The 27,840-nt window shown below is 42.8% G+C and overlaps 1 protein-coding gene across 5 annotated transcripts in view; it reads right to left on the reverse strand.

Moving 5' to 3' along the window:
* Positions 1–262: 262 nt before the first annotated feature.
* Positions 263–27,840, reverse strand: part of LOC132805832 (SWI/SNF complex subunit SMARCC2-like) — a 157,866-nt gene continuing 130,288 nt past the window's right edge. For all 5 annotated transcript variants that reach the window (XM_060821126.1, XM_060821125.1, XM_060821124.1 and 2 more), the window contains 4 exons: positions 27,197–27,331; positions 26,731–27,070; positions 17,360–17,443; positions 263–6,953 (listed from right to left, as the gene is read on the reverse strand). In XM_060821126.1, coding sequence (XP_060677109.1) covers positions 6,886–6,953; positions 17,360–17,443; positions 26,731–27,070; positions 27,197–27,331 — 627 coding nt within the window. In that variant the 3' untranslated portion in view covers positions 263–6,885. The remainder of the gene's footprint in view (positions 6,954–17,359; positions 17,444–26,730; positions 27,071–27,196; positions 27,332–27,840) is intronic.

The raw sequence follows: 27,840 nt of genomic DNA on the forward strand, positions 1-27,840 counted from the left end.
GGTTGGTAATGACCAAGTTTGCTTTAAATACAGGAAATAAATCTTTGCAACAAGTCAGAATATTGGAATGGGATGGTGAGACGGATGGATACAATCGAACTAAAATCCTCAAAACAAAAACAAGTTTGGCAAAGCTTTCCAGCTGCAGTGAAAGTCTGGCCAGAAGCTACAGTAAACGTTGGGATAGCAAGTGAAGAAAAACAATAAAAGGTCCAATTTGAAGCTTGACAGACCAGAAAATAATTATAGTACTTCTCTGATATTTAGTAAGTACAATTTATTTCTTAGCAGTTTCCCATAATAGCGAAAGCTATATAGACTACAGAGTTACAGACTAAATACATTTTGACAAAACACTACTATTGAAATATCAATTTGTAAAAAGAACAGTCCATTTTTAAAGGATTGCCGAGAATTTGTTTTACTTTTAAGATACTCTGCATGAACAGCTGACTGTTGTAACACATGAAAATAAATCAAACTTTCTTAGGACAATATGAGCCAGAAGGTAAGTTTCACAAAGGTCATACCTCACTACCCATTAAATCAGTGATAGGAAGACCTAATTATTGTAACAGATATACTCATGCACATATGATAAGCCACGAGAATTTTCAGTTCATTTATTTTCATGGTTTTAAAAAATGGATTCCTTCATGCTCCATTGAAATGAATTTCAGGAAAGACTGACAACATTTTCAGGTAATACTGTAATTTTCAGAACGTATCATGAATTATTTGAATGTCACTAGAAGCTTCTAGTGTGATGAAATGGGAGTGAGTCTGGATGATTCCATGGCAGTAATAATTCATCTGAGCAATCAAAAACACTGGCTTGTTTCAAAAATAAGCTTCAAACTCTATTTAAAAATCTAATTTTTAGTGTGCTGAGAACAGGGAATGTACAGCACAGATGTATGTCACCAGCATAGTACACAGCTAGGCATTCCCAACTTAAAATAAGAAAATATTAACACAAATGAGCAAATATGCAATAAAAAAGCCACATTTTAAGGAAAATGTATACATTGACCTCCTGCCCTCAAGCCATGCAATTCCCTCATTCATAACACTTGCCATATTTATCAGATTATCAGGGCCAATTTGAACTCCATGCAGCCAGTGAAACTGTCTGGGCTTCGATTTCAAAGTGTGGCACTTCCCATTCCGCGTGTGCTCCAATCCTGATCACCATTTTGTCCTTTATGCTTGGCTGAATATTCAGGACCTTGTTCAATGGTGCAGTTCAGCTCCTGTAGCAGCTATTAGACAATGATTGTAATTTCTGGATATAATAAGTTGGTATATCCAGTTTTGCTCAGGGTAGGCCCTACAGCTCTCCTATTTGAATGGAGGCAAGGTCTCACCTTCCTGGCAGGAATAGATTTTCCGCTGATAGTTAAAAACCATCCTTATTAAGTCATCTAATCCTTACAGGACAACACTTTCACACCAACTTGGTAAAAATGAAGTAGCTGAGTTTAGGGACAAGAGGATTTTACTGTCTAACCAAAGACAGGCTGGAAGGATAGGGTGAGGTGATTCAGCACCCAGTTTTACACTTGCCTTATTTCAATTGACAGAAAAGAACATCAAGCTGGTATCAATTCATTTGCAACTGTTCTTAGCCTGGCGGTAAAAGCTCAAATCACACTCAACTGAATGAAGCACACAAACCGCTCCACTGCTCTGCTCATACTAGGTTGGATGTATTGGCCCTTATATCCAGAAATGATCACTGCTACTGCAGGGAGCACATAGCACTGGCAAAGTACCTGTCTTCTGAATGAGAATGGGTAACTTCACTCGACATAGCCTATACATTGGCATTGACAACGTTTGTGGAGCCATGTACACGATTCAGCTATTTGTCACCCTGCACATTAAATTGGTGGGAGGATCAGATGAATATGAAAACATGCGGGATTTGGCACTGAAGGGCAGATCACCATCAGCTAGTGTTTCCCAGAATTGGAAAAAAAAGAGTATAAACAAAAGAATAAGACTATCTTGATGCATTATAAGCAAAAATGACACGTGTTCCATTACCTGTTAATTTAATCTCAATTTGTATGCTGATTCTGTCAGGTTGCTATTCCCTTCAGTGACAGAGAGCTCAAAATTGGCAGAGCTTGGCTCTCTTTTTTTTGCAATGAAAAGGAAAAAGCCCAGCAATTTTAACGAAGTATTTTCTAATGTTTGCAGGAATTATTCAGAAGGCATAAGAAGCATATGAGAAGCTGGCTAGGAGTTTAAACGTATTTCTAAGTGGGCAGCTTAAAACATCAAGAAAAATCTCGACATTCTTCTTTGACAAGCAGTCACTGAAGATGGTTTTCATCAACCCCTAATATAGTCATCCTCCTCTCTATCAACCTACTGGTAGTCCCAGCATTCCCCATTAAAAGGCAAACAAACATTACGGTATCATCCAATACTTTCTTTTATGCCTTCAAATGGAATTCCAGGATTAAGAACAGATGGAAGACATGAGGCCTTTCATTAAACAAACTATTGGCACTACTTTAGCAATGATAGCATTAATATTAGTGACTATCCAGAACAGCTACTATTTGCCCCAATAAAACACTGTACAAAGAAGGCTCAATTCTCCCAGAAACAACGATTAAACACATGCTTTATCCACTCATTTCCTCAGCATAATGAGGAGCTGATTCCTCAGGTAATGTCTGTTCCTCATCTAGCACCTAAGCAACTACTGGCTACTCACTAAGGCTGGTGTTTCAAATTCCAGATGATAGTGTACAAGTAGCTGTTGTCCACTACGTTAACCACTTGAATCATGACGTTGACTTTAGCAAAGTCTGGACAGGATTGATATGACGCAGCTATTGTAGCAGTTAAATTGTAACATTAAGAATTTAATGAATTTCAAGTACTGTAGATCACAGAGTAGAAAACAACCCCATTTTTCCAGAGCCAAATACATGTTTAGGCCTAGACTTGACATTCAAGCAGATCCACTTTTCTACTAAGAATTGTACTCGCATTAGGAGTTGGTCTTTATTTTTCACCTCATAAGTCAACACATGGGATCAAGCAGTTGGCATAGACTGTGTCACCATGATGAAACAATTGAAGTTGAAAGCATGCACACAAAGAATAGACACACATGGTGACTGAAGAACAGAAATGGGTCTTCCAGTAAAAATTTGCTAACTTGCCTATTAACTATGCTGTAATGTCAGAGTTTGTGAAGTGAAAAAAACTGGTGCAAGTCTGGAAGCAGGAGTAATCCGCCCTGAGGGAGATGTCCAAGACTAAACACACCTGAGAGTGGGGACCAGCCAATGGTCTGGTCTGGAGAAGCATGTATTAATACAGTCCCTTGAGTTCTAAGAATGGCTAGGTCATCACCAGAAATGCAGGTGCTATCGTCTTACCAGACCATAGGGCTACTCTCTCATTCAAGGGATATGACTGGTGATGGTTTAATCTGAGGATCATCACATCTGAGGCGAGGGGAGAGATTGAGAAGTAACCTCAGTGAGTGCAGAAATTGAATCAATGTTGTTGGCATGCATATACATGCGCTTAAATCAAACTGAGTCCAGCAAAGACCAAATCAAACACAATCCAGCAAAGACTCAGTAACAGCTGGTGTAGCCACTTCATGAAATAAAAATGTCTAATCTTGTGGTAGCAGACCAAGATTGCTCAGAGATAATCAAAAGGCCTTGATGCAAAAACAACCAGTTTCACCATCAGACAGCAGCAAAAACATGTAAAACCATTAGGTCATGGATGAAATGTTCACGCATTGCGATATGCCCAACAACTGAACTATTGAATAGAATGGTGCAAAAACAGTTCTAGTAAAAACCATAAGACATGAGAATGATTCATGGTAGTACCAGCCTGCATGACAAATGGAATAAAATTAGAGGCTATGGTAACTTTCAAATGAAAAGCATACCAAAATCAAGTTCCTGCAGGAATTTCTGTGCACGTCCGTGACTCTGGTCAGATGAAGTGGAGCTATGGTTTCATAAGATTGGAGCAGAGATCCTGATAGCCTATATAAATCATACAGCTTTTTGCTGCAGAATGTGCTCAGATGGCATAAATCCAATAACATTAAGAGGCATCTGTGAGGAATTAACACCAAGGTTGTAATTATACTGTGGGTGGAATGTGTGGAGTCCAACCTTTGGATGTGCGCATCAACAAGCCAGTGAAGAATCATGTTTTTGCAAATGGAATAAGCGGATGGATAGATGGAGAAAAAGAAAGAGTGGAAATATGCATGCTATCCCAAATGATGTTTGCAAACAAATTGTGGGATGCTATTAATGCACAAACTATCATCAGATCTTTCAAACGTTGCAGAATATGCAATTCAATGGGTGGAGAGGAAAATGAATTCTGGTGCAGAGATGATTCAAAAACTGAAAGCACTAAACTTTTCCAGAGGAGGATCCTTCTGGTGAGGCCATATCTGAAGTGATTTGGATCAAAATGATGATCTCTTTGCAACAAACAATCAATTTAACATTTAAAAAAACATATTGAATGTGGGTGAAGTGGAAGTAATCAATAAAACACGTCAATGATTTAATTTGAAATTTTTTTCTCATTTTAAAATGATAATCATCTGCACCAAACATCAGCTGTTCGCACCTTATGCTCGACATATAAGTCAACACCATTTTTGGAAAGAATGAGAGGCTTCAAAAGTTGACTTGTACACTGTGATCTATGGTAACTGTACATTTGAACTGTGGCTAGTCAGCAAGCAATCCTCTAACCTAAAATGATCATTCATTTTAAAGAGTTTGCGTGCACATATTTGTGCCTGCAAATGGGTGTGCCAGTGTGCACGCCAATGTGTGTCCATCTGTGTCTGTTTGGGATCAAGACAGCAGGATGCATTTCTGTATCTACAACCCAATAACATTCATGTCACTGTTAATAACCCCATTAAAGTAGGATTTACGAAACAATCCCATTACAATATTAAAACTTTGAATTCTTGTTTTAGAAATAAACTCACAAGAAAGAAAATTTTAAGCTTGATACATTTCTGGGTTAAACAATAGGAGGTTAAATCCTTAAATCTTCCCAATGTCATGAGTGGAAAAATTATATATTTGGACCGTGCAACAACTTTGCTATTCTGCGGGGTTATGGGGCAGGACAATATGACTACCTGCTTCTTGGTATCTAAACTATCAACATTTTAACAAAAAGGGACCCAAATGTCCAAATGAATAGGGGAGTGAAAAACTCAAAACTTTGTGTAAAGCACGGCATTTTACTTACAACATAAAAACTGCATTGAATCATGTATGAGCTTTTACTTAGATTTCTCTCCTAAACAAATTCATTAGAGAGTTTACTTTCTTGACAGCAGTGTAGTATCCCTTGGGACCCAGCTTGACACACAGCAATCAATGAAATGGTGTCTGGACCAGAAAGCCATACACAGTCCATCAAATAATATAATTGGCCTCCTACTTCATTTGGAAATTGCAAATCTCATCATGATAACTATCACTAATTCGATCAGCTACAAGACATACCAACCCTTATTAACCAACACAATACTTAGGACACGAAGAATCATTGCGACATCAGCAACTTTGATGTGTTCTCCATTATTTGAAATATTACCATTTTCAGCGAGATTGGTTACTAAAGATGTCTGGATTAAAAAAAAACTAAAATAGGAGGGGAGATTTCCTGGCTCTGTGCTCTCAGCCAGTTTACTGACTGTCCAGAGATCAGTGCTCTCAGGTGCAACATCTAGGTGAAGGCCCAGGCAAATCTCCCCCACAGGCTGCTTTTGGGTGAAGTCCCAACAAGACAATCCCATTTTAAGGTTTGCTTCATCCTAAGGAGGAGGAAACTTGAAAACAAATAAGCAGATACCACTAAGAAACACCTTCATCTGCCAGGTCTAACAGGCTAGAACTCTTGCTACTGACATGATTTAACTGAAAGTGAAGCACTAATATGTTCAACTTATCAACAGCAAATTAAGTCCAGCTCTTTCCCAAAGTCAGAAAAGGCTTGAAAACAGGTCTGGAACGAGGTGCCTTTATGCCAAAAACCACCTTCTCACAGGGGTTGACACTGAAACATCAGATTTAAAGCTCCTGTCATGGGCTCACTTGCACATCTTCCTGTCCTGGGCCAATTCTCACTGGGTCAGCCTTTCTTCTGCTTTGCCTTACTCCTAATCGCACATTCAAACACAATGATTTTGGAACCTTCTGAATGAAAATGGAAGACAGAGTCTTGAAGTATGGTGTCTCATAAAGATAGAACTTGGAATTTCAAACTTTTGGCTTAGCCACAGCCCAACTTGACAATATTACCACACTACAATGGACCAGGGCTAAAGGCAGAATTATTTAGCAGGTAAACTGCTGATTGCAAAGAAAGAACAAAGTAAAAAGTTGCATGGGCAGTTACTGTCTTCTCAGCATCAAATTCTCCCAAAATTGGCACAAGATATTTCACAATTGACACAATATGAAAAGTAGCAAAACTCAACAAAGCATTGAACAAAATAGGGGCATGCTCACTCAAATTAAAGATGATAGTTTGTATTATTTGCAACAGAACCTAGGTAGTTTCAAATCGAGAGCATGGATGGTGTAGCATTAGCAATAATAGCGTAATTGTATACAATGAGTTTTACATTGGTCTGTGTAGCATTGTCACTTTCCATTGCACACATCACCTCTTACAATACTGACACCAGAATCACCTCCACTAAAGATCAGAATTGTGGATTCTTTTGATCACATTAAACTTGCGAATGAGTACATTTCAGCATATCCACCCAAACTGATCTTCACATGTGTACACCATATCCATTCTCGAGAAAATGCTGTGTCTTGCTTCAGGTGTTGCACTTCATTGTGATGGGGGCACTGCCGCTGATGGAGTCGCCATCACTTCTGTCTGCATTGTGGCGCCTTGTTCTAGAAAATAAATCACCATCTTTTTAAAGTATGTAACAGACACAGCATTTTCACCCAAGGCCAGTTGTGGTCACTCAAGTAAATATTTGGAAGGGTTGTCTCATAGAAAAATCTCAGATGAAAGAGTTGACGATCTCATTCTCTGATTGTTCCATTGTAAATAAAAAGAATGTTTCACCCTACAGCTCAATTTCCCAATGAATTTGAAATCTATAGCGGAAAATCCAAGCTCACATTCACCAGAGACACTGCCTGGTATGAGTGAGCCCTGGTCTCCTCCATCATCCAAAGGCTTCAACATAGCTCAGACCTTTTGGATTGCAGTTCAAATTACAGGCTACTCATGCTAAGACAAAGACACAAATTAGTTTTTGGAAGTGGCAAGCAGTGCAACTAGAATCTATAACAGGTTAATAATTGCCTTTATAAATTAAAAAAAAATCATTCTGTCCAGTTCACTCTTTAAAAAAAATCCCTGAATCCTTTTATTATTTTGGATCTGGTGATGCATAATGAAGGTGTAATAAATGCTGTCAGAGTAAAAGATCCTCTTGGAAACAGCGACCATAAAATGGTAGAGTTTAGCATTCAGTTTGAGAGGGAGGAACTCAGGTCGGAAACAATTGTGGGAAACTCAAATAAGGGTGATTACAAAGGAATGAGGGCATAGCTGGCTGGAGTGGACTGGAAAAGGAGTTCAGCAGTAAAGGCAGTTGAGGATTGGCGCTTAAGAAAATGGTTCATGGTTCACAGTCAAGACATATCTCAGTGAGGACAAAGGAGATAAGCCAACTATGGTTAACCAGGGAAGCGGAGCATCAAACTGAAAGATAGAACATATGATTTGGTGAAGATTAGTGGGTTAGATGGTGGGGAAAGTTTTAAAAAAAGACAACCAAGAAATTAAAAGAGGGAGAAGACAAATTTAGAAAATAAACTTGCAAGTAAGACAGACGGCAAGAGCTCCTTTCAATATATAAAAAGCAAGGAAGGAACCGACGTGAACATAGAATTCTTTGAGAGTGAGGGTAGGGAAAGAAAAATGGGAAAACTAGGAAATGGCAGAGGAGTTGAATGAATACTTTGCTTCAGACTTAGTAGCCTTACCTTGATCAGTGGCCGGAAACTGGAACCAGAGAAGTTGGAGAAAGACAACAGCAGTTGGAGCAGGTAAAAACTTTAGTATGGGGCATTGACTTCATGTGACTTCATCACATCACAAGCTCAAATGTGATATTTTGGACAGAAGACCTCCCGATTGGTAAGTAGTGCTCAGGTGATTTCTTTTTCTTACCTTTAATTTCCATTTACCTTTTCATACTGATAAGATTAATGCAACATTGAGGGCCAAAGGGCCTGTAGTGCACTGTAATGTCCTATGATTTGAAGGTAGTGCGATTTAGACCAGTGATAGAGTCATATAGTATTGGGATTTAGAATAGTACCTCGACTGTGGTTTACAGAATAGTTCATTTATTATTCTTTAGTGAGTATCTATACATGAGGAACCATCTAGCTAGATGTAAATTCATTGAATAGAAATTTATTTTTAATTAAATAGTTGTGATAGGGTGAAAATGGCAGTTAGCAGGGTAGCACGTTTCTCCTGCGGATTGTGGGAAATCAGAGGTGGTTCAAGTGTCCCTGACAACTACAACTGCAGGAAGTGTGTCTAATTACAGCATCTGTCAGACCGCATGGATCGGTTGGAGCAGCAGTTGGGTACACAGAGGAGCATGCAGGATGTAGAAAGCATCAAAGAGAGCTTTAGAGATGTGGTCACATCTAAGGCTCAGGCAGATGGATGGGAGACCGCTCGAAGGGACAGGCAGACAGTGTAGAAGTCCCCTGTGACTATCTCCATCTTGAATAATTCTACTGCTTTGGATACTCTTAGGAAGGATTGCCTGTCAGGGATGGTAACAGTAGCAGCCAGAGTGGTGATAGCACAGCTGGTCCTGTACTACAGTAGTGAGGGTCAAAATGCAGAAGAGCAGTAGTAATAGGGGACTGTATAGTTAGGGGCTCAGATATATGCAAGAGATTCTAGAATGGGGTGCTGCCTCTCTGGTGCGAGTGACAAAGATATCTCTGAGCAGGCGTGGGACATTCTTGTAAAGAGCATGAGCAGATAGAGGTAGTGGTACACATTGGTACTAATGTCATAGGCAGGAAGAGTAACGAGGTCCTGCAAAGTAACGTCAGGGAGTTAGGTAAGTTGAAAAGCAGGGCCTCTAGAGTTGTAATCCTGGGATTACTCCTTGTACCATGTGCCAGTGAGGCTAGGAATTGGAAAATAGGACAGTTAATTATGTGGCTAAAGAGCTGGTGTAGGAGGGAGGGCTTCAGATATATGGAAAACTGAGGTGCCTTTCAGGGCAGGCGAGACTTGTACAGGAAGGAGGGGTTGCACCTAAACTTGAGGGGCACCAATATCCTGGCAGGGATGTTGCTAGTGTCATTCAAAAGGGTTGAAACTAATGTGACGGGGATGGGGAACCAGAGCAGGTGGTCAGTAAGTGAAATGACTGAGGAGGAGAGTAAAACCAGACAGACGAAGAGGAAGAACAGATATGAGGAGGCGACTGAACATGGTGGAACTGGCAGTCTGAAGTGTATTTGTTTTAATGTGAGGAGCATGACAGGTAAGACAAATAAACTTAGAGCTGGGGTAAGTGCATATAACTATGTTGTTGTAGCGATTACAGAGACTTGGTCGAGAGAGGGACAAGACTGGCAGCTGAACGTTCTGGGATTTAGATGGTTCAGATGAGATAGAGAGTGATGTAAAAAAGGTGTGGGAGTTACCTTACTGATTAGGGAGAATATCACAGCTATACTGAGGGGGAATACCTTGGAGGTCTCATCCAGCAAGGCCATATGGGTACATCTCAGGTATAGGAAGGGTGTAATCACTTTGATAGGCCTTCAAAAGTCAGTGGGAGATATGGATCTGTGTATAGATTATGGAAAAATATTAACTAAGACTCTGTTGGTGCCAAGAACTTGGATGAGGTAGATTTGTTAAGTGTGTCCAGGTGACTGTCTTGAAGCATTATGTAAATAGTCTCAACTAGGGAATAGAACCGGGCCAGATGATCAAAGTTTCAGTGAGGAAACATTTCGAGAACAGTGATCATAATTCTATAAGTTTTAAGCTACTTCTGGATAAGGATAATCATTGCTCTTGGGTGAAAGCTAACTATCACAGTATTCGGCAGAAAATGGAGAATGTAGATTGGGGGCGTCTGTTTGAAGGTAAACCCTCATTTGTCATGTGGGAATCTTTTAAAGGCCAGTTTATTAGATTAGTTTAGATTCCCTACAGTATGGAAACAGGCCCTTCAGCCCAACAAGTCCACACCGACCCTCCAAAGAGTAACCTACCAGACCCATTCCCCTACCCTATATTTACCCTGACTAATGCACCTAACACTATGGGCAATTTACCACACCTTTGGACTGTGGGAGGAAACCCACATAGACACAGGGAGAATGTGCAAACTCCACACAGACAGTCGCCTGAGGTTGGAATTGAACCCGGGTCCCTGGCGCTGTGAGGCAGCAGTGCTTATCACTGAGCCACTGTGTTGCCCCAGAATCTTATGAAAATGAAGGAAAATGATTGCAAGGTATGGAAACCTTGGATGACAAAAGAAAATGTGAGCTTAGACAACCAGAAAGAGGAGGTTTAGGAAGGTGAAGACAGACAGAACCCTTGAAGAATATAAAGAAAGCAGGAAAGAACTTAAACAAGGACTTAGGAAGGCTAAAAGGGGCCATGGCAAACAGGATTAAAGGCAGTCTCAAGGTGTTTCATACATATATAAACTGCAAGCGGATAGGGAAGGAAAGGGTAGGTCCACTCAAGGGCAAAGGAGGGAACCTATGCAAGGAGCTGGAGGAAGTGAATGAGGCCCCGAACAAATATTTTGCATTGGTATTCACAAAGGAGAAGGACATGATGAACGTTGAGTCTAGAGAGGGGCATGTCACTATAGGGCACATCAATATAAAGGAGGTGATGTTGTGTGTTTTGAAAAGCATAAAGATAGACAAGTCCATAGGACCTGATAGGATCTATCTCAGACAGCGGAGGGAGGAAACTGCTGGGGCCTTGTACAAAATCTTTGTATCCTTATTAGTCACGGGACAGGTCCCAAAGGACGAGAGAATAGCCAACGTTACTCCTTTGTTTAAGGACAGCAACAATCCAGGAAATTACAGGTCAGTGGTAGGGAAAGTATTGGAGAATATTCCTTGGGACATCATTTATTCACATTTGGAAAAAATATAGGCTTATTAGTGATAGGCAACATGGCTTTGTGCAAAGGAGGTCATGTCTTAAACTCAATCGAGTTTTTTGAGGAAATAACAAAGATGATTGACAAGGTTAGGGTGGGGGATGTTGTCGACAGGGACTTTAGCAAGGCCTTTGATAAGTTCCCTCAAGATAGGCTGATGCGGAAGGTGAAGTCACATAGGATCCTTGGTGAGCTGGTAAGATGGATACCGAACTAGCTTTGTCACAAAAGGCAGAGAGTAGCAATGGAAGGGTGTTTTTCTGACTGGAGATCTGTGACCAGTGGTGTTCTGAAGGATCCTCTGTTGTTTGTAAAATACATGAACGATTTGGAGGAGAACGTAGGCGGTCTGATTAGTAAGTTCCAGACAACTCAAAGGTTGAGGGAGCTGCAGATAGTGAGTAGGATTGCCAGAGGATATAGGTAGACTGGAGACTTAGGCGGAGAAATGGCAGATGGAATTTAATGAAGTATTTTGGGAGAGCTAATGTAGGAGGGAAGTATACGGTAAATGGCAGAACCCTTAGCAGCATCAACATACAGAGGGATTTGTCCACAGTTCCCTAAAAGTGGCAACACAAGTGGGCATGTGGTCAAGAAGGCATATGGCATGCTTGCCATCACCGGTCAGGGCACACAGTATAAAAACTGGCAAGTCATTTTGTAGCTGTAGAGAACTTTAGTTAGGTCTCATTTGGAATATGGGGTACACTTCTGGTCGCCACGCTATCAAAAGGATGTGGGGGCTTTGGAAATGTTTACCAGGCTGTTATATGATTTGAAGGCTATTAGCTAGGAGGAGAGATTGGTCATACTAGATTTGCTTTCATTTGAACGTCAGAAGTTGCAAGCAACCTGATGGAAGCTTGCGAGAGGCGTTGATAGTTGGAGTGTTTTCCCCGGGTAGAAATATCAATTAGTGGGGACATGGGTTTAAGGTAAAAGGGAGCAAGTTTAAGAGATGTGAAGCAGGTTTTTTTTTTATACAGAGGGTGATAAGTGCCTGGAATACACTGCCAGAGGAGGTGATGGAGGCAGACATAACAAAAACATTTAAGATACATAAATAGGCAGGGACTAGGGCGATACAGACAGCTTGGCGGCAAAAGGCAAAAGTTTAAGGAGGCATAAGGTGTCAGTGCAGGCTTGGTGGGTTGAAGGGCCTGTTTCTGTGCTGTACTGTTTGTTCAGTGTTCACAATATTAGATACTGACAGCATTCCAAAAATAATCAAGGAGCATAAGAAGGAGATGAAATAAATACCAGTAGAGAAAAGGCATTAGAGTAACCAACAGGACAGTTTCCTTTAGAGTCATAGAGATGTCCAGCACAGAAACAGAGCCTTCGGTCCAACTTGTCCATGCCTATCAGATATCCCAATCCAATCTAGCTCCACCTGCCAGCACCCGGCCCATGTCTCTCCAACCCCTTCCTATTCATATACCAATCTAGATGTCTTTTAAATGTTGCAATTGTACCAGCATCCAACACTTCCTCTGGCAGCCCATTCCACACATGCACCACCCTCTGCGTTAAAATGTTGCCCCTGAGGTCTCTTTCATATCTTTCCCCTCACCCTAAACCTATGCCCTCTAGTTCTGTACTCCCCCACCACAGGGAAAAGATCTTGTCTATTTACCCTATCCATGATTTTATAAACCTCTATAAGGTCAACCCTCAGCCTCCGACGCTCCAGGGAAACCAGCACCAGCCTGTTCAGCCTCTCCCTGTAGCTCAAACCCTCCCACCCTGCCAACATCCTTGTAAACCTTTTCTGAATCCTTTCAAGTTTCACAATATCTCTCTGATAGGAAGGAGACTAGAATTGCAAGCAATATTCTAAAAGTGGCCTGTACAGCCACAACATGACCTCCCAACTCCTGTACTCAATACTCTGACTAATAAAGGAAAGCATACCAAACACCTTCTTCACTATCCTATCTACCTGCAACTCCACTTTCAAGGAGCTATGAACCTGCACTCCAAGGTCTCTTTGTTCAGCAACACTCCCTAGGACCTTACCATTAAGTGAATAAGTCCTGCTAAGATTTACTTTCCCAAAATGCAGCACCTTGCAATTATCTAAATTAAACTCCATCTGCCAGTTCTCAGTCCAGTGGCCCATCTGATCAGGATCCCGTTGTAATCTGAGGTAACCTTCTTCGCTGTCCACGGTACCTCTAACTTTGATGTCATCTGCAAAGTTCCTAACCATACCTCTTCAGCTCACATCCAAATTGTTAATATAAATGATGAAAAGTAGTGGGCCCAACACCGATCCTTGTGGCAATCCACTCGTCACAGGCCTCCAGTCTGAAAAACAACCCTCCACCACCACCCTCTGTCTTCTACCTTTGAGCCAGTTCTGTATCCAAATGGCTAGTTCTCCCTGTATTCCATGAGATCTAACCTTGCTAACCAGTATGCCATGGGGAACCTTGTCGAATGCCTTACTGAAGGCCATGTAGATCATGTCTACCTCTCTGCCCTCATAAATCCTCTTTGTTACTTCTTCAAAAACTCAATCAAGTGTGAGACATGATTTCCCATGCACAAAGCCATGTTGACTATCCCGAATCAGTCCTTGCCTTTCCAAATAAATGTACACCCTGTCCCTCAGGATTCCCTCCAACAACTTGTGCACCACCAACGTCAGGCTCACTGGTCTACAGATCCCTGGCTTGTCCTTACTCCCCTTCTAAAACAGCGGCACCACGTTAGCCAACCTCCAGTCTTCCTACACCTCACCTGTGACTATCGATGATACAAATATCTCAGCAAGAGGCCCAGCAATCACTTCTCTAGCTTCGCACAGAGTTCTAGGGTACATCTGATCAGGTCCTGGAGATTTATCCACTTTTATGTGCTCTCTGTAAGTTCCTTGAAAGTGTTGCTATCTCTGAACTCCACTAGCCAGTCACTTGCTAACACTGAATAAAACTATTGTATCGTTCGACTCTGAACTGAGTTTTGAACTTCGTCCCCTACACGTCACTCAAACCACCTACTTCCACTTCAGTAATCCACCCATTTTCCAAGCTCCTCCATCATTGAAACATTCATATACTCAGCTGAAAGAGGTGCCACTTCCCTTTTTATCCCCGTGATCACCTAACAACACTGACCTGCGGCTCTTCAATCTCTTCACTTTTGTTTTTAAAATCACTCAATAATCATTCTCCACCCTTTCAACATAATTTAAGAACATAAGAACTAGGAGTAGGCGTAGGCCATCTGGCCCTTCGAGCCTGCTCCGCCATTCAATAAGATCATTACTGATCTTTTTTGTGGCCTCAGCTCCACTTACCTGCCCGCCCACCAGAAAGCTCAATTCCTATAATGTTCAAAAAATTAGCTATCTTAGCTTTAAAAACATTAACCGAGGTCGCCTCAACCACTTCATTGGGCAGGGAATTCCATAGATACACAACCCTCTGGATGAAGAAGTTCCTTCTCAATTCAGTCCTAATTTTGAAGGTATGCCCTCTTGTCCATTTTCACTTGCCAGTGGAAACATCCCCTCTACTTCTATATTATCTATTCCCCTCATAATTTTACAAAATCTCCTCTCATTCTTGTAAATTCAGTCTACTCAGTCTCTCCTCACAAGCCAACCCCCTCAACTCTGGAATCAACTAGTAAACCTCCTCTATACCCCCTCCAGTGCCAGTACATCCTTTCTCAAGTAAGGAGACCAAAACTGCACACAGTACTCCAGGTGTGGCCTCACCAGCACCGTATACAGCTACAACATGACCTCAATCTCTTTAGCAATGAAGGACAAAATCCCATTTGCCTTCCTAATTACCTGTTGTACCTGCAGACCAACCTTCTGTGATTCATGCACAAGGACACCCAATTTACTTCAAACTTGTGACACCTCCTTTACCCTTCACATCTATCTGTGGCTTTTTGAACATCTGCTCAGTCTGCTTTTCCACCCCTTCATCATTGTCTACTGCTCAAGAACCTTCTCAACCAAAAGCAGTGTTGCTACAGGAAATCTTTCAAACACACTTTCAAATCACTCACATGGCTTGGCCATTCTGTAAGTTAAATCCTTATGTTTACTCCCCTCTCTCACCCATCAACCAACGCATAAGCAGGCCTTTTTAAAAAAAAAGGCATTGCTCTCACGCAGGTCGCCACAATGGGAGCAGACTGACAAATTCACTAACTTTCTCTGCGGCATTGGGAATGGTCACCATGAAACACTCCCAGTACAGGGAAAGCACAGGGTAAGATACAGAGTAAAATCCCATCAACACAATCAGATAGACAGCCAATTAAACAGCATGTTTGATGACGTGCTACTTAAAACAGGTAAGAGTATTCAAAATTAGGAGTTTTCTCATAAAAGTCAGCTATAGGAGATTGTGTTAAATGTCAGACCACAATACCGAACACTTAAAACTTAATCTGTTGGGGCTACAATGAAACACATGGGTCATAGAATGGAAACCTCGAATTTAACAAATTTCAAAACTCCCAGCAACGTGCAAAACTCCAATATATGCCTCAGTCCATGAACAGAACAGTATGATAACCTACTGTAACACATGCCCCATGTGAGTTAGGACTGCACAATAAACAATTATAAAACTCAGTCTCAGAGTGTGAAAGGACAGTGTGATAACCCACTGTACCATCCACTCCCTCAGTGTGAAAGGACAGTGATAACCCACTGTCCTACCCAGTCCCTCAGTGTGAAAGGACAGTCTGATAACCCACTGTACCATCCACTCCCTCAGTGTGAAAGGACAGTGATAACCCACTGTCCTACCCAGTCCCTCAGTGTGAAAGGACAGTCTGATAACCCACTGTCCCACCCAGTCCCTCAGTGTGAAAGGACAGTGTGATAACCCACTGTCCCACCCAGTCCCTCAGTGTGAAAGGACAGTGTGATAACCCACTGTCCCACCCAGTCCCTCAGTGTGAAAGGACAGTGTGATTAGATTAGATTACTTACAGTGTGGAAACAGGCCCTTCGGCCCAACAAATCCACGCCGACCCGCCGAAGCACAACCCACCCAGACCCATTCCCCTACATTTAGCCCTTCACCTAACACTACGGACAATTTAGCATGGCCAATTCACCTAACCTGCACATTTTTTGGACTGTGGGAGGAAACTGGAGCACCCGAAGGAAACCCACGTAGACACGGGGTGAATGTGCAAACTCCACACAGTCAGTCGCCTGAGGCAGGAATTGAACCCGGATCTCTGGCGCTGTGAGGCAGCAGTGCTAACCACTGTGCCGCCGTGCCGCCCACTGATAACCCACTGTCCCACCCAGTCCCTCAGTGTGAAAGGACAGTGTGATAACCCACTGTCCCACCCAGTCCCTCAGTGTGAAAGGACAGTGTGATAACCCACTGTCCCACCCAGTCCCTCAGTGTGAAAGGACAGTGTGATAACCCACTGTCCCACCCAGTCCCTCAGTGTGAAAGGACAGTGTGATAACCCACTGTCCCACCCAGCGCAATAGTGTAAATGGGAAGCTCCCACATGCATTGAGTTAATTTTTAATTTTAGTATTCTCATACAGATCTCATTGCTCTTGCAACAGTATAGGTTATGTTTCTTTCTCTCACTGCGGAATAGTGATGTAATGCAGAATGGAATGATATTGTCTCCACGTCAGTGTTATATTTCTGTGAATAAATTTCACATTGTCAGGATAACACGTGTCTTAATAGGCCCTCCTCCAAACATACTTGCCATCTAATACAACATAACAATAAAATGCTGACCATCACTTCTCACCTTGCAACGGACTTGTATTCCCCTGCATGGCGGCTACAATGGCAGGGCTCTGAGCAGCTGCTGACGTTGGGGTGGAAGTTAGAGACAAGGAAGGTGGGATGGTGTTTCCGGGTATGTTAGGATGTACAGAGCTAGGCAGATCTACAGGCAAATGTCCTGGCAACCCTATATACATGTTGCCAGGGCCACCCCCAGGCATGCTACTGGGTAAATGACCATGCATTTGGTTTGGCATGCTAGCAGGGAGGTTAGTTGGAACATTTTCTGAGATGACACTACCCATGCTACATGCAATAATGGCTGGCACAACAGAAGGAATACCAGCAGCCATATTACCAGACATGTTCGCAGGCATGCCAACAGGCATGTTACTGGGCATCAGTTGATTTGGAGCTTGTTGACTTGGAAATGGTGGCTGACCTGCAAGAGAAAAGGCAACTTCTAATTTTTGTCCATGGCAAATCAGCAGATTTTTTTCAAAAAGCATTTTCAATACTTACTGGACAAAATCTAAACAGTTGGCACTTCCTCCCAGTATGCCAAAAATATGCAACAGTTGAAATGGAAAATTTATTAAACCCATATTAACTGCAAAACAGAAAAAGTTTTCATTGCAATTTGAAGTGAATTCAAGGTCTGCAGGCTCTTGAAAAGCCAGATCTCAATATGTTAATCAAAAACAGAAATTGCTGGAGAAACTTCGATGGTCTGGTAGCATCGACGGAGAGAGAAACCAGACTCAAAATATTAACTCTGTATGACTCTTCTTCAGAGCTTAGGATGTTTGGTGGTGGTGGTGGTGGGGGGGGGGGGAAGGAGGAGAGAGAAAACTTTAGGCGAGTCAGAGAACTCAAATGTGTGGGAATCAATTCATTGACGGGGAAAACCAGAGCTCGGGGTTTTGTTAATTCCACTGATAACAGCAACTCACTAAAACTGCACTGATGACTAATAATGGCAATTCAGACATCTCTCATCATGTACACTAATACAAGAACTCACTGACAGTCTATAATTTACAGGTTATAATAGATAGATCCCACCTGCAATTAACAGTAATCCTCTAATCTGCTGACAGTCAACCCTGAAAGCATAGCCAGAATTCCTCTGCACTGGACAAGATATAGTTAACCTCACCAATCAATGACATTTCCAATAATCTTACCTCTCCTTACCTCCTCAAACTCTGGCTCCATGTGAACTGGGAGCCTCAGCAAAACCAAATTCATTTTTCGATCTCATGTCAAAACTGTCAGCAGAGAATATCCCAAATCATCCTAGCGCTCATTCAAGGGCAGCAAGCTTGGTATTTGGGGCATTTCACACAGGGAACAATCCTAAACTCAGTCCTGCTCAGCACCAATATACCTGAACCATTCTCTGGACTCAGGCTCAAAAATTATTGAAAAAGAAAAGGCTGTCCCCCATTCCCTCAAATTTTGACACACATCTTTACAAATATTTATCTTATTCCTACTGAAATGAAGTTTGTTTCTATCACATAACCACAAAATGATTAAGTACACCACCTGTAAGCCCTTCACACTGGACCCATGTCCACACTGCCCACTTGAGTCACAATCACCAGAAACCCCTACTTGCATTCATTACCTGCTTTCTACTTCTTCCCCTCATTTTCCCCAGTCTCTTGTCTCTTCCCCGCTCCCTGCTCTCCATTTCTAACAAAAGTCGGCTAAAAGAGGGAGAAATTCGACAATGACTGCAAAGACATATAATAACAAATACATTAAAAGGAAAAGAGTAGCTGAAGTAAACACTGGCTCCTTAGAGGGCAAGACTGGGGAACTGATAATGGGAAACAAAGAAATGGCAGAGATTTTGAACAAGTATTTTGTTTCTGTCTTCACAGTAGACGACTTAAAGCGCATCCCAAGAACAAAAGAAAATCAAGAGGCAAAAGGGAGAGAGTAACTTAAATCAATGATGATCACTATGGGAAAGCTCTTCCGTTCTTGCAGTGTGTTCCTTCTGTCACACACCGTTTACATATACCCACATCACTGCTTTGCACCATCACCTTGCTCTTTCTCTCTAACTTTCCAAATCTCCCTTCACCTGAACCCTTCTCTCGCTTACCGTTTGGTTTAAAGCATACCCTGCAGCTCGAGTTATATGGTTTGTCATGACGCTGAATCATACAGTACAGAAGAAGCCCTTCTGCCCACCAAGTCTGTACCATCAAAGCTACACTAAATCTACACAAGAGTCACTTTCCCAAACTAGGCCCATGGCCTTGAGTGTTATGGCATTTCAAGTGCTCATCCAAGTACGTTTTAAAGGTTACTTGTCTTAACTAATCTCCCAGGCAGTTCATCCCACATCCCCACCACATTCTGGGTGAAAAAAACGTTTCCTCAAATCTGCTCTAAACCTTTCACCTTAAAAGTATGGCCTTGTTATTGACCTTCCAACTAAGGGGAACAAAGCTGCTTTCTATTCACCCTGTCCATGCCCCTCGATCTTCTACAGCTCTATCAGGTCCTCCTTAACCTTCTCTCTTCTAAAACAAAAACTTGAGTTCATCCAGCCTCTCTTCACAGCTGAAGTGATGGACTTCAGTATGGCTTTCAATAAGGTTCCTCATGGTATATTGGTTAGCAAGGTTATATCACATGGAATACAGAGAGAACTTGCCATTTGGATACAGAACTGGCTCAAAGATAGAAGACAGAGGGTGGTGGTGGAGGGTTGCTTTTCAGATTGGAGGCTTGTGACCAGTGGAGTGCCACAACAATCGGTGCTGGGTCCACTGCTTTTCGTCATTTATATAAATGAATGTGAACATAGGAGCTATGGTTAGTAAGTTTGCAGATGACACCAAAATTGGAGGTGTAGTGGAGAGCGAAGGAGGTTTCGTCAGAGTACATCAGGATCTTGCTCAGATGGGCCAATGGGTCGAAGAATGGCAGATGGAGTTTACTTCAGATACACGTGAAGTGCTGCACTTTGGAAAGGCAAATCAGGGTAGGGCATATACATTTAATGGTCAGATCCTGGGGAGTGTTACTGAATAAAGAGATCTTGGAGTGCAGGTTCATAGTTCCTTGAAAATGGAGTCACAGGTAGATAGGATAAGGAAGAAGATGTTTGCGCTTAGGAACATCGAACAATACAACACAGTATAGACCCTTCAGCCCATGACATTGTGCTGAGTATTTACCTTAGCCTAACATCAACCTAACCTACACACCCCTCAATTTACTGCTGCCCATGAGCTTGTCCAGCAGTCACTTAAATGTCCCTAATGTACCTGACTGTACTTCCACCGCTGGCAGTGCATTCCATGCACTCACGACACTCTGCAGAAAGAACTACCTCTGATATCTCCCCTATACCTTCCTCCAATCACCTTAAAATTATGAACCCTCGCGACAGCCATTTCTGGCCTGGGAAGTCTCTGGTTATCTACTCTCTCTAAGCCTCTCGTTACCTTGTATACCTCTATCAGGTCACCTCTCTTTCTCCTCTCCAGTGTGAAAAACCCTAGTTCACTCAACCTCTCTTCATAAGACATGCCCTCCAATCCTGGAAGCATCCTGGTAAATTTCCTCTGCACCCTCTCCAAAGCATCAACATCCTTCCTATAATGAGGCGACCAGAACTGGACCCAATATTTCAAGTATGCTCTAACCAGATTTTCTAGAGTTGCAGCAAACCTTGCAGCTCTTAAACTCAATCCACCATTAATGAAAGCCAAAACACCTGGGTGGCAACTTTGAGGGATCTATGTACGTGCACCCCAAGGTCCCGTTGTTTCTCTACACTGCCAAGAATTCTGTCTTTAACCCAGTATTCAGCATTCAAATTCAACCTTCCAAAATTAATTACTTCACATTTATCCAGGTTGAGCTCCATCTGACACTTCTCAGCCCAGCTCTGCATCTTGTCAATGTCTTATTGTAGCCTGCAACAGCCCTTGACACTATCTACAACACCACTGACCTTTGTGTCATTGGCAAACTTACTAACCCACCCTTCCAATTCTTCATCCAAGTCATTTATAAAAACTATGAAGAGCAGATGCCCAAGAACAGATCCCTGCGGGACATCATTGGACACCGACCTCCAGGCAGAATACTTTCCATCCATTACCATTCGTTGCCTTCTTTCGGCCGGCCAATTCTGTATCCAGACAGCCAGATTTCCCTGTATCTCATATCTCCTAAGTTTCTGAATGAACCAACCACGGAGAACCTTATCAAATGATGAGATTAGATTCCCTACAGTGTGGAAGCAGGCCCTTAAGTCAAACAAGTCCACAATGACCCTCCGAAGAGTAATCCACCCAGACACATTTCCCTACATTTACCCCTGACTAATGCACCTAACACAATGGGTAATTTAGCATGGCCAATTCACCTAACCTGCACATCTTTTGGAATGTGGGAGGAAACCCACACAGGCACGGGAGAATGTGCAAACTGCACACAGGTAGGAACTGAACCCAGGTGAACCTGGCGTGGTGAGACAGCAGTGCTAACCACTGAGCCACCGTGCTGCCCCACGGTGCCTCACTGAAATGCATATACACCACATCCGCTGCTTGACCTTCATCAACATGTCTCGTCACATCCTCAAAGAACTCAGTAAGGCTTGCGAGGCGTGACCTGCCCCATACAGAGCCATGCTGCCTATCTTTAATCAAACTATATTTTTCCAAATAGTCATAAATCCTATCTCTCAGAATCATTTCCAGTACTTTGCTTACCACAAACATAAGACTGACTGGTCTGTAGTTCCCAGGGATTTCCCTATGCCCTTTCTCGAACAGAGGAACAACATTTGCTTCCCTCCAATCAGCCGGTTATACTCCTGTGTAGAGAGTGAGGATGCAAAGATCATCACTAGAGGCACAGCAATCTCATTCCTTGCTTCTCATAGTAACCTTGGATATATCTGGTCCAGCCCTGGGGACTTATCTATCTTGATGTTTCCCAGAATTTTCAGCACATCCACTTTCTAAATATCAATCTGCTCAAGCCTATTAACCTACTCCACAGTGTTCTCACTATCAACAAGTTCCCTCTCTCGAGTGAAAACTGAAGCAAAAAATTCATATAGGGCCTCCCCTACATCTTCAGACTCCCAACACGAGTTCCTTCCAATATACCTGATTGGCCCTGCCGTCTCTCTGATCATTTTCTTATTCCTCATGTACGTGTAGAATATCTTTGGGTTTTCCCTAATCCTTTCCACCAAGGCTTTCTCGTGCCCCCTCCTAGCTCTCCTCAGTCCATTGTTGAGTTCTTTCCCAGCTACCCTGTATTCCTCTAAAGCTGCACCAGATCCTTGCTTCCTCAACCTTAAGTAAGCTTCCTTCTGCCTTTTGACGAGAAGCTCCTCTGCTCCTGTCATCCAAGGCTCCTTCACCTTGCCATTCTTTGCCTGTTCCAGTGGGACAAAGTTATGCAACACTCGCAACAAGTGCTCCTTAAACAGCCTCCATTCTTCTGTTGTGCCTTTCCTGTGGAACAATTCCCAATTCATACCCCACAGCTCCCGTCTAATAGCAGTACAATTTCCCCTCCCCCAATTACATATCTTTACTGGTCAGTGCATTTAGTACAGGAGCTGGGAGGTCATGTTGAGGCTGTACAGGACACTGGTTCAACCACTTTTGCAATAGAGCATGCAATTTTGATTTCCCTGCTATAGGAAGGATGTTGTGAAACTTGAAAGGGTTTGTTGTGGTTCTGTTTGCCGAGCTGGGAGTTTTTCTTGCAAACGTTTCGTCCCCTTTCTAGGTGACATCTTCAGTACTTGGGAGCCTCCTGTGAAGCGCTTCGGTGCTGATTCCTCCGGCATTTATACTGGTTTGAATCTGCCGCTTCCGGTTGTCAGTTGCTGTCCGCTGCAGTGGCCGGTATATAGGGTCTAGGTCAATGTGTCTGTTGATAGAATTTGTGGATGAGTGCCATGCCTCTAGGAATTCCCTGGCTGTTCTCTGTTTGGCCTGGCCTATAATAGTGGTGTTGTCCCAATCGAATTCGCGTTGTTTGTCATCTGAATGTATGGCTACTAGGGATAGCTGGTTGTGTCGTTTCGTGGCTAGTTGGTGTTCATGGATGCGGGTTGTTAGCTGTCTTTCTGTTTGTCCTATGTAGTGTTTTGTGCAGTCCTTGCATGGGATTTTGTACACTACATTGGTTTTGCTCATGCTGGGTATCGGGTCCTTTGTCCTGGTGAGTTGTTGTCTGAGGGTGGCTGTTGGTTTGTGTGCTGTTATGAGTCCTAGTGGTCGCAGCAGTCTGGCTGTCAGTTCAGAAATGCTCCTGATGTATGGGAGTGTGGCCAGTCCTTTGGGTTGTGGCATGTCCTCATTGCGTTGTCTTTCCCGAAGGCATCTGTTGATGAAATTGCGGGGGTATCCGTTTTTGGTGAATACCTTGTATAGGTGTTCTTCTTCCTCTTTTTGTAGTTCAGGTGTACTGCAGTGTGTTGTGGCCCTTTTGAATAATGTCCTGATGCAACTTTGTTTGTGTGTGTTGGGGTGGTTGCTTTCATAGTTCAGGACTTGGTCTGTGTGTGTGGCTTTCCTGTATACCTTAGTGGTGAATTCTCTGTTCGGTGTTCTTTGTACCATCACGTCTAGGAATGAGAGCTGGTTGTCCTTTTCTTCCTCTCGTGAATCGGATTCCTGAGAGTGTGGCATTGATGATCCGGTGTGTGTTCTCTATTTCTGTGTTTTTAATGATTACAAAGGTGTCGTCCACGTATCTGACCCAGAGTTTGGGTTGTAATTGCGTTAAAACTGTTTTTTCTAACCTTTGTATTACTACTTCTGCTATGAGTCCGGAGATCGGTGAGCCCATGGGTGTTCCGTTGATTTGTTCATATATCTGATTGTTGAATGTGAAGTGTGTTGTGAGGCACAGGTCCAGTAGTTTAAGTATGCCGTCTTTGTTAATAGGATCAGCGTCCTGTTGTCTGTTCTGTATGTCCAGCAGGTTGGATATTGTTTCTCTGGCTAGGGTTTTGTCAATAGAAGTGAACAGTGCCGTTACCCGAGCTACAAATCTTCTCACAAACTTTGAAAGGGTTTAGAAAAAATTTACAAAGATATTGCCAGGATTAGAGGATTTGAGCTACAGGGAGAGGCTGAATAGACTGGGGCTTTTTTTTGCTGGAGTGTTGGAGACGAAGGGGTGACCTTATAGAGGTTTATAAGATCATGAGGGGTGTGGATAGGGGGAAATCGACAAGATCTTTTCCTTGAGGTGGGAGAGTCCAGCACTAGAGGGCATAAGTTTAAGGTGAGAGGAGAAAGATTTAACAGGGACCTGAGGGGCAACTTTTTCACAGAGGGTGGTGTGTGTATGGAATGAGCTGCCAGAGGAAGTGGTGGAGGCTGGTACAATTACAACATTTAAAAGGTATCTGGATGGGTATATAAATAGGAAGGGTTTGGAGGGATATGGGCCAAGTGCTGGCAAATGGGACTAGATTTATCTGGGATATTGGTTGGCATGGATAAGTTGGACCGAAGTGCCTGTTTCTGTGCTGTACATCTCTATGACTCCATCCCAGGCAACATACTGTCAAATCTCCTCAGCTCCCCCTCCAGTGCAATCACATCTTTCCTATAGTGCAGAGACCAGAAGTGCACACAGAACTCCAGTGTGGCCTAACCAAAGTCCTGTACAACTTCAACATAACCTCCCTGCTCTTACAATCTATTCCATAACTGATAAAGGCAAGTGCCCTGTATGCCTTCATAGCTACCGTCTTCACCTGCCCTGCCACTTTGAGTGATGTGGACAAGCACCTCAAGTTTCCTCTGACCTTCCCATTCATGGAGTACTCCCTTGTCTTGTTACTTGTTCCAAAGTGGCTCACCTCTCACTTGTCAAGGTTAAATTCCATTTGCCATTGCTCTGCCCATCCAACCACCCTGTCTATATCCTCCTGTAACCTAACACCTTCTTCGAGTGACATAATTCATACATATCATGAAGAATAATGGACACAGTATGATCTCTGTGGTCCGTCACTGCATGCTGGATTCCAGTTTCACAGCCTTTTACCACCAACCTCTGACTCCGATCACTCAGCCAATTTTAGATCCAACTTAGCCTGGATCCCATGTGGAGTTACCTTCTTTATCAGTTTCTTATGTGGGACCTTGTTAAAGGCTTTGTTGAATCCATATAAACTACATTAACTGCACTATCCTCATCTACACACTTTATTATGCCTTCAGAAAAATTAATCAAATTGGTTTGACATGACCTCCCTCTGACAAAGCCATGTTGACTCTCCTTGATCAAACCTTGCCTCTTGAAATGGAAATTCATTCTCCTCTTCAGAATTTTTTCCACTAGATTTCCTATCACTGACGTGAGACTCACTGGTCTGTAAATCCCTGGTTTATCTTAACCATCTTTCTTGTAAAGTGGAACCACATTAGCTGCCCTCCAGTCCTCTGGCACCTCCCTTGTGGTCAGAGAGGGATTAAATATTTGGGTCATGATCCCTGTCATTTCATCCCTCGCCTCCCACAGCATCCTGGGATACAACTAGGGGTGGCACGATGGCACAGTGGTTAGCACTGCTGCCTCACAGCGCCTGAGACCCGGGTTCAATTCCCGACTCAGGCGACTGACTGTGTGGAGTTTGCACGTTCTCCCTGTGTCTGTGTGGGTTTCCTCCAGGTGCTCTGGTTTCCTCCCACAGTCCAAAGATGTGCGGGTCAGGTGAATTGGCCATGCTAAATTGCCCGTAGTGTTAGGTAAGGGGTAAATGTAGGGGTATGGGTGGGTTGCGCTTCGGCGGGTCGGTGTGGACTTGGGCTGAAGGGCCTGTTTCCACACTGTAAGAAATCTAATCTAAAAAAAACTAATCTGGACCTGAGGATCTGATCACTTTTAAAGCTGCCGAAACCTCAAAATGCCTGAAATCAATCTTCTGGAGAACCATACAGTCTATCTTCCCGAAATCTGTACCTACATTTTCATTCTCCTGATTAAAGACAGATGTGAAGTATTCATTTAACACTTGACCAATGTCCTCTGGCTTGATGCAGAGACATTGCTCCCTAATGGGCCCAACTCTTTCCCTTGTTATTCCCTTTTATTCAATATATTTGCCTTGGAATTCTCCCTAATTTTGTGTGCCAGCATTTTGGCACGATCCCTTTTTGCTCCCCGATTGCTTTTTTAGGTTTCCTTACAAGACTTACTGCACTTCACTAGGTCCACAGTGGATTTGCTCCATTCGCATGTGTTTAATGCCCATCTTTTCTTTTATAGTCAGTCTGAACATTCCTAAACAGCCAGAATTCTCTGGGCGTGCTGCTCTGACATTCCACTCTAAAGGGAGCATGTTGGGCCTGCAGTTTCCCAAATTCCATTTTGAATTCTCCCCACTGCATTGCTGCAGAGTTATCCTCAAGGAACTGTTGCCAGCCAACTTTGCCTTATTTGTAACAAAACCTGTTTTCCAAAATCCGATTCCTGGTACAGGGTCCCGGTCACTGACTGGGCCGGACCCTGGTGCAGGGTCCCAGTTATTAGAGCCAGGGCTACTGCATAAGGGTTTAGGTCAGTCAGTGACAAGGAGAATATGCAAAAGCTCTCTGTGATGTGTCACCGAAATCAGTGTTCAGATCCACTCCCGATCCTAGCTTCCCTATGCCCTTGCTTGCGTTTTAAGCTAACTAGAATATTCTATTCAGTTCCGACACTTACCATGAGGAAGAACGGCAGGTTGAGCCTGTTGCTGCTGCTGGTGCTGTTGTGGTGTTGGTGGTGTCTGCTGTTGTTGTGGAATGGACTGAGTTATGGAATCACCTGAACCCTGGTTTACAGTTCCCTGTTGAACTGCAGCAGGCGGTACTGGTTGCACAGATGTAGGAATGATGGCTGGCTGTTGATTGGCCTGGGGGCCAGATGGGAGCTGATGCTGTTGTTGCTGCTGTTGATGCATTTGTTGAAAATGTTGTTGCCGTGCTCTCATCTCAGCATACTTCAGTTGCTCCATGTGAAAGGCTTGTCTGTCTGAGAGAAGCTGTTGTCTCTGGTATTCCAACTGTTATATTGAAAATATGATGGAAGAAGTAATCAAACCATATTACAAATACAAATTCCAATGACATGGTCAAGAACCTCTTGCAATTACTACTCTGAGCTGGAGTTGCTCCGAACAGCTACTTACAGCCTCTCTCTCTCTGTCCATAATAGTCTCAAGTTCTTCAAAATGTCGCAGTTTGATTTCAAGCTTCTTCATCTGTGTTTCAACAAGTAGTGCTACCAATGATTTGATTTTTCGCTCCTCCACTGCAGCAAGGTGCTGTAGAAGGAGAAGAATTCAATTCAATGATACTTACACACCATAACACTATTGTAAGAGGACTATCAACATTAAATTTACAGCAGTTCAAATAGGCCAACCACAATGAGCAACTAAGCTTAGTCATAAAGATGGCCTGACCAACTATGTTCAAATCTTGAGAAAAAATTTTTTAAAAATCTTATCATCTCTGCATCTGTTGATCTGTATTAGCTCTAACTAGGAATTACCTCCACTTAATCTGCCAGTCCTTGTTTTCAAATCCCTCTGTTTTTGGAGCTAGAGATGCAGGTCCCTTTAAGTTGATTGAGATGCTCATCAAACTTATGCATTTGAAAGCTGAGCTCTTTTACTGCTCTAGGTGTAATTTGCTACTTGAGTATTTCAGGAACAACATGGGTAGGCCTTTCAGCCCTGAGTCTGTCCCGCCATTCAATGAGGTCATCACCGATTTGTGACCTAATTCCATATAGCTGCGTTTGGCCCATATTCCTTAATACCTTTGCTTA

Source organism: Hemiscyllium ocellatum, chromosome X (assembly GCF_020745735.1).
Source record: "Hemiscyllium ocellatum isolate sHemOce1 chromosome X, sHemOce1.pat.X.cur, whole genome shotgun sequence".
Classification (NCBI taxonomy): Eukaryota; Metazoa; Chordata; class Chondrichthyes; order Orectolobiformes; family Hemiscylliidae; genus Hemiscyllium; species Hemiscyllium ocellatum.